Raw genomic sequence first — 12,608 nt, forward strand, 5'->3', positions numbered from 1 at the left:
TTAAAAATGTTAGAAATATTTTTAAAAATATCGTATATTACAGAAAAAAATAAACATACATACAAAAAGTATTTTAGTAATTTTTAACTCTTAATCTTAATTATATATATATTATATATATTTTTTATAATTAAGATTAACAATTAAAAAATCACTGAAATATTGATATACTGGTAAACTTGAACACTTTCCCATACTTATATATAAAATGTGAATGTTTCACTCTTCCAAAAAAAGTTACCATATGAAAGCACAAGTTTGCTAGGCATAACTTGTGACTTGCCAACCAAATAGGTGCATCTGCAAAATATATTATATATAATAGAGAATCAATCACCTGTATTATATTGTCCCATGCATGAAGGGAAAGTATTTCATTGATTGATCTTTTAGTAATAAAATAAAAATATATTGTACTAGAAAGGCTCATCACAACAATAGCCTCTACAAATAATCTTGTGCTAGCTTCTTTATTTAAAGGATCCGTTTTAGTACATATATATCTTAAATAAAGGAGTTTGTTATGTATGTTATGTAATGTAAGTGTTCTAGCTATAGTAGTAATAACTAGTGACAAAATAAAGTACAAAGCAATCTATCTAGCTATATATATTATATATATATAGTTCTGGTGATTTTCGATGACTAGGAATTATAAATATGGTGCAACAAGTCTGCCCAAAATCCCGCATGATTTTGTTCTTGATAGATGAGATGAGCTAACTAGAAGGCTGCACTTTACTGGGATAAAGTAAAAAAAGATTGAGTTGAAATTTTGACCTACTTCTCTCTTTTTACTCTAACGCATTCAATCAACAAAATAATCCATGTATATAAGGTACAAATATGTGACTACTTTTGTTCTTATTTCTTTATATATATGGACATTCTAGAGATATATATTAATCTGATGATAATTGGTCAACTTAATTTTTATATATATGGACATTCTAGAGTTCACTTTAATTTTTGATAATTTATATTATCCAAAGTGTCAACAGCTTAAATTGTATGTATAATTTCCTCTTGAATTAATTATTAGTTGTAATCTGTGTTGTATGTTCCCTCATTTAACAAACACTATTGATTTAACAGATATTGTTTTAATTAATAGGAAGGACACTAGATGTAGACATCATGCATGAAGCACACATCAACGCCTAAGTTATGGTACTGTATTATTCATGCTATTATTTTCCCCTTTATTTATATATATTTGGGATCAGAAGTGTGAGTCAAAAGTATTTTACATTTGTTTAAATATACAACGAATTCAGTTTTGTTGTATTAACCTAATTAAATTATGTATTTAGATATTTTTTAAATAGTAAATTTAAAATTTATAAAGTAATAAGAAATGCACTTCTCTTACTCACATTTTCAATATATCAGATGCAAATTAAAGGCATTAAAGAAAGGATTATATGGATAATGGATTAAAATAAATACTGACAGTATTAGTTAAGCACACGCACATACATAAAAAAAGACTAAATAAATCATTTTTATTTTAGAGGAGTGCTAGGGGGCAGCAGTTTTGGTGAGTTGTAGCCATCAATTAACTATCAATAGTATATTTAATGGTGTGAGATTTCATCTAATAGTGGAGAATCACTTATTTTTGTTTTGCTGGCTAAGTGCTAGCCAGATTTTAATAAATCTGCTGGCCCCCTAGATTTTTTCTTTATTTTATTTGGATTGAAGGTGAAAATTGAGGTGAAATCTTCACATACATAAAGTTGATATTTATTAGATAAAAATTTAGTCAAATCAATCAAATCATTTGACAACTCTTAAGTATCAATTTTACGTAAAGTCAACCTGAGTTTCCACCTATAATGAAAGGAAAAGAATATAGAAGAAGGACGGAAATGCAAAAGATGATATAATGATAATAAGGTAAACCGTTTTTTGCAGTAAATTAAATGTACAGATGAGATGATGAGTTACTACTTAGAGTAGTATCTATGATTTAGTAATTAAGAAAAAGTAATTAACAAACATACTAATTATATTAAACATAATTGAATTTCAAGGGTTCAATAGGGGGGTGGTGGTGGTCTCGAATGACCCCAAGAACCTTCATGGCTGAGCTGCCCAACCATATAACCATCCCCGCCGGAACCACCTGCCGCCATTATCATAACTGATCCCGACGCCACAAGAGGCCCCACCACCCCGCCGCCCACCACCTGCCCCTGCCCTCCAGCCAGGTACACGGTCAGCCCCGTCGACCCCGCCGGCGACGGCCCGGGAAGAAACGAGCCTGTTAAAGATATGATCTCAAATCGCCCATGGAGTGCCATGACGGCGCCGGGAGCAGTTGGCTGCCGGAGAGTGACGTTGGCGACTGTCCCGGTGGCGCTGAGAACGCAGACCCCTCTCTGTCGCTTCCTTGCGAACTGAACCAAGCTATCGGTGATGTCAGCACCGTTAGCAACCTCCATGACGTGGCTTCTGAGTGCGTTAGGGCTGTCTCTGGTGACGAATATCGGCGGCTTGGGCTTGTTCTTGGAACCAGGAGGACGGCCCCTTGGGCGGCGCGTGGCGGAGAGCTCGATTGCTCCTTCCTTGGGGTAGTCGTCGCTGTTGTTGTCATCTTGTTCTTCGTGCTTGTTGATGGGAGCAGATAAACCCAGATCGGGTTTCTTGATGGGAGAGTTGGTGGAGTTGTCTACTCCGGTCAGACCCACCGGATCGGTCCACCATCGATTCGCCATGGTTCGTTGAAAAAAGAGAGCAGAGAAGTGAGAAGTTTAATTATTATTTTAGAAAATAATTAATGGAAAGAAATAAGGCAAGTAGGGAAGAAGGGAAGTGTGTGTAGGTTTCTCCTGGGGGAGCTGTATGTACAAATTACAAAGGGTTGTTGTAAGTTTAAGTAAACAAAAACACTAGGGAATTCATAAATATAAGCTTCGTACTTAGGGTTTCCCTTTTCATTTTTTTATTTATATATATTCGCTCTGGCGGAAGGTGGCCCAATTCACATCATTATTCGCATCTCCTCTAAATCATACTTATTACTTATATGCTCACGGCTATTATTTTTCGCCTAAACTTTCATATTGGTCTTAGGCAATTTATTCAATTAAAATCGATGTGAAAATTCTTTACTTAAATATAATATTTTTAATTTATTTATGTGAGTGTTTTTTTTTGTTATTATATAAATCGTGGTAAGTAATTATAGTTTTTAATTTGTACATAAATCGTAAAAGATTGGCACGGTTCACACTTAGAAAATCTTGTACATAACAAAGTTTCCTAAATATAAATCGTGTCACAAATTAAAAATTATAGTTACCTACCACAGTTTACATAATAATAAAAAAGGACACTCACGTAAATAAATTAAAAATATTACATTTAAATAAAGAATCTTCGTACCCATTTTAATTGAGTAAATTGTCCTTAGTCTTATATATTACTCATTTTTTATTTTTTTTTTATTTTTGTTTTGTAAGTTTTAAAAAATATAATTTTTTACTTTTTTTTTCTTTAAAAAATACAAGAAAAAAACTAAAAGAAATACTACTTTTATCTTAAAGGTACAAATAAACGAGGTTATTTATATCTATCTAAAGTTAGTGTACCAAAAATAACAAGTTTAAAAACATGTTAGGAAATAATACTTTTTATTAATATTAGCAAACATTTTATTTTTATATTTTTAAAATTTAGTACTTAAGTATAAAATATTAATCAAGTATTAATAAAAATGATTAATTTTGTTGGTGATGACTCTTTTCTTTTCTTTATACCCACGATTTGCTTCGTCACGTTTTGCGGCTAAATGTGCAAGTCCTTTACTTATTACTTTATATATCTTTTCACTTTAAAAAATATACAAATTCAACGTATATTATATATTCAGACACGCATTCATAACAAAAATAAGATTTTATTATTCTATTAAATACATACTCACTATTTTTCTGCAGTTTGGTTATAAAATAATGAAGTAATAATCTCCCGTTACGTTCGGCATATATAATATAACTTTTTGAGAATTTCACATAACATAATAGCATGATTCCTCTCGTAGCTACTAGCTAGTGACCTTATCATATCACATCAATTAATTAATATGTAGACAACTAACTGCTTCAAATTTTCAATTGATAAACGGTTGTTGAACGCATCTTGTTTTTTTTTTCTTTTCTTTTTCGTTGATTCTTTCTTGCTTTGTTATTTTTATTTTTTTTTCTTCAGAATAATAGCATTTCACTTTCGATTGTTTTTTCGATCAAGTAACTGTTTGGAGAGAATCTTTGCTTTCATCAAGGCCCTTGGAACTCTAATCCTCTCACTTTTCTTTTCCTTTTACCATTATTACTCTCATATCTATCAACCACGTTATATAAAAGTTATAGTCACTCTACAAGTCTATACGGTGTTTATACGTGTTTATACTTTCGCTCAAATAAAATTATGACTTGAGGAAGAATAGGAAATATTTGTATAATGTGTATAATTGAGATTTAGAGATGTCCGATTTAATATTAGAGATATAACTATTAGTGTTACATTTTCTTATCAGCTTAAACTTTTGCAATAAGTGATTTCATGACATGATATCAGAGTTCTAAATTCAAAAGGTCAATAGTTGAATCTTTGGTGAACCCCAAAATTTCTTGATACCCAGATGGTTATTCTCGATAATATGGATGATGTTCAATGGTATGGATGCTACGATTCGTGATTTTGGATTGACGATCAAGTCATCACTTCTCCTATAAATATATTTTGGAACTGACGTGAAACTATTTTAAACACCTTCATCACCATCTCCAACCTCATTATTTAAGATTCAATCGTCTATAATTCGTTTTAAATACATTTCAAAGAACAATACGTATATTTAAAAAGCAATCTTCATATTTTGAGTTAGCTTTTAAAATAGACCAGCCAATTCGAATAGTAATCAATATAATTTATTCACATACAACTAATAAATGTTAACCATCTAAACCTTTTATTCTTTGTTTTAATAATTGCCATGTTATGCAGTGCAATATCAGTTACTTGTCTTCTTGACTGATAAACGGAGAAAATTTCAACCTCCTTAACTTAATTTTCATACTTTTGGAGAATTGAGATAATTAAATATCTTACTAATTTACTTGTATGTACTCTAAATGAAAAGGTAAAATTTCATTGCTGAAATTGTTGTAACGTCAAAAAAGTAAAAAATAAAAAGCACACACACAAAACAATTGTAAGGTCATCATTGACCCCATAGTGATGATAATTATATATATTGAAAAATGTTTAGAGTTGACATTCCAATAATTCTGTTGGTTGAGCCTGTATTTTGTCCTCACTTGAAAAGGATTGAAGTTCAGTGAAAGTATTAGAAAGGAGCTAAAAAAAATGTGCATAGTGAAAATGAATCTTGATTAGGTCGAGACTGATTATAGAATTATTAGGCATGTCACACAATTTATTTTAAATTTCACGGGTTTGCAATTTTGATGATGTGACCTGGGCTTCTTAATTTAAAGGTTTTAGAGTTTAAACTCGACTTATAACATTTTTAAAAAATAACATCTATGCATAATAATTTTAAATAAAAAGCTTTAATTTGTTAGTTAGGTGATGAGTTGATTTAATGACAAAAATATTTTTACAAGTCACATGTAGAGTCATGCAAGTAGCTTAAATCTATGTGCTGACATGACTGCTTTTGTGGGACAACATGTTTGCAAAATCAAAGTAATTATTTCATTATCGACCCATTTATTTATATTTATGATTATATCATATTGTTCCATAAGACTGCGTACAGGACATTAAAATAGGAGTATAGAGACACAAAATCGTATTTGACAGAGAAAATATGGACAGAAATAATGTATTTAGAGACACTAAATAAAGGATACAGAGACATTAACAAATGACACAACTTATTCTTTTTTCTTTCATTATTCTTGTTAATTTTTCATAATTATATTTTTTATTATTATATTTTTCATCTCAAATTTTTTTAATGAAAAAAATGAGAATAAATTGAATTTTCATAATTTGTTATAATTTATTACTAAATAATATACAAGAACACAAAATTTTATATCTCTATCTATCAATATCTTATTCTATCCTGTTTTCAGTGTCTTATAATATCCTGTTTTAAAAAACAAACGCACTCTAATAATAAAGAAAGAAAGAATTTTATATTTGCTTTATTTATGTGTGACTATATATAACTACGTACAACTATATATACATATATTGTTTGTTAATTTCATCAAGTAAGATTCCTAATAAAAGTACCTATATATAAAATAATGTGACATGAACATGTACGGGATAATGCATTGGAAAAAGTTCACTAAAATGTCTTACATAATTTTGGGAGAAGTCACTTTTTCCCTTTATTATCCAAAGAAGATATATATTAGAGGTTAATATTTAAAAAAATGAGGAATTGATTTATTGATTTATATTAACTTAAATACAAGATAAATAAAAAATATTAATAACTTAATATTTCTCTTTTAAAAAGTATAGCTATATAAAGAATAAACATTAAACACAGTGCGAGTTTGAGAGGAAAATTATCCCTTTCAAAGGGTTTGAATGGCCTAATATGTGCTTTAAATTCTCCCCTATAATCTTCTACCTCATTTTTTGAGTGGGTTGATAATAGGTATAATCAGATAAAAAATAAAAATTATATGACTTGTTTTTTCTTCCGATTTTAGTGGTTAATTTGTTATGATTGATTAGTGATTATTAATCTTTTGGTGTAGTTGGTTTTGTTGTTTTCCCAGCCAAGTTGTCCTCTTGTCCTCTTGGTATCTCAGGTCTGACCCTACATGACCATGAGTGTGTTAGAGACCAAGAGGAAATTGAAAGGAATGTTGCTTAAGAAAAATGATATTTGCAATATTATTTTTTTATAATTTTTATTATCAAAAATAAAATATTTAAAAAAAAGACACACCAATAAAGTGATACACATATCAGTTTTAGTTTTTTAATTGTGCTTTATAACTAAGTCTAACTAAATTATTATTAAGAATTTTAAATTTACACATACCTTTTTTTTTATCCATGTTATTGCTACATCTTTTTCTTGTTTTTCTTTCGTTCACCACTACCACCACTTTCTTCTTCCTTTTTCCTTCTTCTTCTCCTCTATCTTCATTATCATCATTATCTTTTTTTTCTCTTCTTTTTTCTTCATCTTTCACTTTTATTAACATCGTCATCGCCATCACCATGCCACCACTTCCATTTTCTCCTCCTCCTTCTTTTTTTATTTGAATTTCTTTGATCTCTTCTTTCCTTTTCCCCTTCCACCTCCTACTCCATCATCATTATTGTCCTCATCATCTTCTTTTTATATGTATAAAATTTTTTAATGATGATGGCAACACATAAGCAAACTCAGTTTAAAACAAATTTAGACTAAAAATACATCTTATTTAAATCCAAAATGCACCAAAATTAAATATAAAATGCACTGAAATTAATGATGATATACAAACAAATTCGGTTCAAAACAAGTATAGACCAAATGCACCTTATTTAAATTAAGAATGCACCAAAATTACTTAATAAAAACTCAAAACTCTTTCTCATCCTTCTTCTTCTTCATTCTCATCATCATCATCTTCTTTTTTTATTCATCTTTTTTTTTATTTTTACCTTCTTATGATTCTTCTTATTTAACTCTCTTAACAGGAATAAAAATAAAAAAATCAAATAAAAAAACACATAATGTTACAAAATTACTAGAAAGATGAAGGACCTACATTCTTTAATTTCAACTAAATAAGATTACAATATATTACAAACATGTTCATTCAAGTCTAATATGAGAAGCAATGCTCCTAAAAGAAAGAAATAAGAACAACAAAAAAAGAAAAAAGAATAAAAAGAAGAAGAAAAAATGCAGCATTAAAGAAGACATTTTTGTAACAAAATTTTGGTATAAAATTAAGAAATTTATATATTATTGTTAAGAATTTTTGGTGTTATTTGTTCTGATAAATTCTGCATAATTCAAAACTCTTTCTCTTCTTGCTCCTCATCTTCTGCTGTTTCTTCTTCTTCTTTTTTATTTTTTTTTCTTCATCTTATTCTTATTTTATTTTCGCTTAATTCTTCTTGTTTCACTTTTTTAAGAGGAATAAAATTTAAAAAAAAGAGAAGAAAAATCGTTGCTGCAAAAAGAAACGATGATAGGGAGAAAACATGCAAAGAATAAGGAAGAACACGAAGAAAAAGGAGGAGGAATGCAAAAAAGAAAAGGAAAAGAATGATAGAAAGTTCACATTAGTGGCTGGAAATTGGAACGTATATTCACGCTTTCACTAATAAAATTTATTTTTGTTAGATTTAGACTAACTTTAATTGTACTTGGTTATTAAAAAGACTTAGATGTCTAGCAAGACTCTTAGGATAAATAAAATGAGTAATTACCTAAATCAGTCTCCAAGAAAAATTAATACGTACAATCCTTAAGATTTTACTTCAACAGACAAATCAGTACCCAGTTTATTTTCTATCAGAGTAATTACCCAAATCTGCCTCTAAATATTTTAAAAGCGAACATTTTAATCCCCAAAAAAAATTAATACACAGATCAATCCTTAACGTTTTTCTCTATTAGACATAACAGTCCCCATACATTTCACTTTTACTATATGTCAACCTTTATTATTATTAACGTAGCTTTGTGCATGTGGACGATGACACTAGCATATTAATATACTCTTTTCGTTAGAAACAAATAAGGTGAATAATGATGTTTTGAAATCCAAATTAAAATATTTTCTTTTAATATAGACATATTTTTTAAAATATTAATGAATAAATTTATCATAATTTTTATCCAAAAAATACAAAAAAATTATAATATAGTATTATTGTGTAATTAATAATAATAATAATAATTTTATTTTACTTTTTTTTTATGGAGAATTGTTATATTTGACGAAAAAAATATTGAGAATTAATCTGTGTATTAATTTTTTTAGGGGCTAAAATGCCTTCCTTTAAAATTTTTGGGAACTAATCCGGGTAATTATTTTGTCGAAAAATAAATTGAAAATTGATTTGTTTGTCGAAATAAAACTTTGAGAATATTTTTGTGTATTAATTATCTGTTTTTAAAATTTTTTAGACAAATTTAAATAATTTCTCTAAATAAAATTGACCATATCCTAATTACCAAAAAAAAAAAAATTGACCATATTCAAGGCGGTAATTAAGATTTCTCCTGGAAAAAAAATGGGTGGTAAGATTCCAACTTCCAGCCTCATGGTTAATAAACTAGGTGATAAGCACCCATGAAGATAAAGAGACATTTTCTTTACGAAATGGATATTATTATTAACATTTTTATAAATTCATTTTTTTTTTGTCAGGTTTTATAAATTCATTTAAACATATAATGCAAAACAAAAATTATGTATTATAGAGTGATAAAGTGTATAAGTAAAAACCTGTTACCCATTAAAGATTTTTGGTCTGACCCACACGAAGTTTTTACCTCGCCCAAAATTCATTTTATTCAAAAAAAATTTGTTTAAAAAGCCCTGGTTCAAAAAGCCCAATCCCCAATCTACAAAATATTCAAAACCCTAACCCTAAACCCCTCTGCCACCGTTTATTTAAAGCCTTTTCTTCGCCGCTACCTCTCAACTCTCAAACTCAGTTTCAGTCCAAATCCAAGGTACTCTTTTCTTCCTTTTCACTGTTTCTGTGATCTTATTGTGTATATCTCTGCACATTTCGAAGACTCTCTGGTGCTCTATTTCGTAGTCTGTGAGTTCAAAACATGTGCAAAATCCCATTTCATCTTCTTCATTCACATTCTCTTGCTTATTGTTCATAGCTCGAGGACTTTATACAGAATGATGAACATTCTCTATTTATTGATTTCTATTGTTTTATGGTTTTGATTTCTTTAATTATTATTAGTGTGCTTATGGACGGTCTTGTGTTGATTAGTTTCCACGTCATCACATAACATAAACCTAAGCTACATTTAAGGTTGCCTCATTGTATATATTTTGGTGTCTTCCTATGATTAAATTGGAAAGGCTCTATTGCATTGCGGCAAATATTGCATCATAAGTTAGCTAGTTTTAGTTTTGAAATTATATGATTTAGAATTGTGACTACTTATGAAGCTGTCTTCATGTAAGGACTATAGGCGAGAATTGATAGATAGTTTGACGGTTAAATTACTTTGCTATTCTGTTTTACCAAAGTTGTAATTAAGTTCATATGGTTTAAAAGCTTCTAATTAGTTCTCTGTGCCATTTTGAATTTTGTAATTAGATCCTTATGTTTAAAAAACGTTAGAATTTACTGAAGATTCTGAAAATGGGATGTTAAGGTTTGGGGATTTAGCCTGTAGGCGTGGGTATTTTCAATTTGAAGAGGAATAATCTGATAATCCAAATGTTTTTGGGATGATAAGATCTAATTACAAAATTAAAAGAAGTGTAGGGATTCAATTGGAAGCTTTTAAATTGTAGGGAGTTAAGTGCAATTTTGTTGAAATTATAAAGATTGACAAAGTAATTTAACCTAGTTTGACATATGGTTCTCATCTATTAGCTTCATATGAAGTTGATAATACAAGTAATTACCATTTATAATTTATTTATTTATTGATTTGATTATTAGTACAATGATAGTGTGTGACAACAGTGTATTTACCTGGATAGGGAACTTGGGTGCAAATCTGATAAAGATGTCGAATCCAAAAGTTTTCTTTGACATTGCAATTGGAAGGATGAAAGCAGGGAGAATAGTAATGGAGCTGTTTGCTGATGTAACACCAAAAACAGCTGAAAACTTCAGGGCTCTATGCACCGGAGAGAAGGGGATTGGAAAATCTGGGAAACCTTTGCACTACAAAGGATCTTCGTTTCACCGAATTATTCCTCAGTTTATGTGTCAGGGTGGAGATTTTACCAGAGGGAATGGGACTGGTGGAGAGTCAATTTATGGTTCTAAATTCGCCGATGAGAATTTCAAGTTGAAGCATACAGGACCTGGTATGCTTTCCATGGCGAATGCAGGGCCCCATACAAATGGTTCTCAGTTTTTTATATGTACTGCCAAGACTGAATGGCTTGATGGGAAGCATGTTGTGTTTGGAAAAGTTATTGATGGGTACAGTGTGGTTAAGGAGATGGAGAAGGTTGGTTCAAATGCTGGGAAGACATCTGAACTGGTTGTTATAGAAGATTGTGGTCAGATAGCAGAGAATTGAATTCATCATCCATGGGTTTTTCATGGCAAGTTTTAAGCCTTGTTAGTAATACAATGTAAATTAATAAGCGATTTATGTATTACAAGTAAAATGCTTTTAAGTTGATTTTAATTGATAAATTGCTTTGTGCTTTGTTGGACCAGATAATTTAGAAGAGAAGTACCACACAGTACACCAAGTTAGAACTGATGATGGGTTGGGTCTAATAGGGTTTGAACTTTATTTTAATTCTATTTGTGGGTTAAAAACTTTTTTAAGACTCAACCAATTACAGCATACCGAGTCTTTTAGGAAAATCTTCACCCTTTTTATAATGGTTCTTTGGCCTCTTTTAAAGGTCGCTCTTCAAGCACACATAATCACATATATCTTTGGCAAGAGCTTTGATCACATTATGCTCTAATGACTTTAATGGAAAACCTCTAGCGTCTATAACACATTCATGTAAGTCTGACAAGAGTATTGATCATCTCAATGTTGCCTATTCCCACACATATATCATCATTTTATTTGATCATCAATGATGTAAAAATTACTTGGTTGATGCTCTTAGAATTTTACCTTCGTTTAAACGCCATCCAATTTGAAGGAAGCTGTTGAATAATATACAAGTTGGTTATTTTTGGTAAATTTAAGTTGTTTTTATTTAACTAGAATTAGGTTTTATCGTTTATTATTTAATAATTTACTATTATGATCATTTTTTTAGTTAGAATTATAACATTTATCTTTATCCATAAGTTCCGATACAACTCATGTTTAGAGTTAAATCAGTCTTTCATTTAAAATGTAGATTTTTTGTACAGTAAAAATTGTCTTTATTTTTTATACTTATACACTACATTGAATGTTACTGTTTTTCTTATTCTTTTAGGTTCTCTCGATTATACCGTTTTTTAATTTAGATATGACGCCGTTGATGGAGTTATGCAGCGATATGGTGATTATTGGGGATTAACGGATTTGTGACGGCTGGGCAACAGAAATCGGTGGCACCGACTGGAGACAAGGAAATCGGAGGCACCGATTTCAGGTGGGACAGGGTGCACAAATCGGTGGCACCGATTTGCGTTCCTTCGCCACGCGTCACGCATGCAATTCACCCGTGACCCCTTGCAACAAAAGAACCCCCTCATCCGCGTATCCCTTTCACTCTCTTTCGCTCTCTTTCACTTTCCTATCCCTCTCTTCAGCACCTTCACCGGATCCCTTTCACTCTCTTTAACTTTCATCTCCCTCTCTCAACCCCACCTCAACCCCACTAAATCTTTGCTGCACACCATTGTTGGACAACAACAGGTTTTGAAAAGAATTCAAAGAAAATACCAAGAAGACGGAAAATCAAAAAAGTAAATTAACCAGATCT

The 12,608-nt window shown here is 30.2% G+C and overlaps 2 protein-coding genes across 2 annotated transcripts; one reads left to right on the forward strand and one right to left on the reverse strand.

Moving 5' to 3' along the window:
- Window positions 1-2,039: 2,039 nt before the first annotated feature.
- On the reverse strand, window positions 2,040-2,895 carry LOC107491846 (AT-hook motif nuclear-localized protein 19). Its single transcript, XM_016112761.3, has one exon. The coding sequence runs from the start codon at window positions 2,718-2,720 to the stop codon at window positions 2,040-2,042; it is 681 nt and encodes a 226-aa protein (XP_015968247.1). The 5' UTR covers window positions 2,721-2,895.
- Window positions 2,896-9,603: 6,708 nt separating this feature from the next.
- LOC107492002 (peptidyl-prolyl cis-trans isomerase CYP19-3) lies at window positions 9,604-11,361 on the forward strand. Its single transcript, XM_016112950.3, has 2 exons — window positions 9,604-9,688; window positions 10,692-11,361. The coding sequence occupies exon 2, from the start codon at window positions 10,718-10,720 to the stop codon at window positions 11,240-11,242; it is 525 nt and encodes a 174-aa protein (XP_015968436.1). The 5' UTR covers window positions 9,604-9,688; window positions 10,692-10,717; the 3' UTR covers window positions 11,243-11,361.
- The last annotated feature ends 1,247 nt before the right edge of the window (window positions 11,362-12,608 follow it).

Source organism: Arachis duranensis, chromosome 6 (assembly GCF_000817695.3).
Source record: "Arachis duranensis cultivar V14167 chromosome 6, aradu.V14167.gnm2.J7QH, whole genome shotgun sequence".
Taxonomy (NCBI): domain Eukaryota; kingdom Viridiplantae; phylum Streptophyta; class Magnoliopsida; order Fabales; family Fabaceae; genus Arachis; species Arachis duranensis.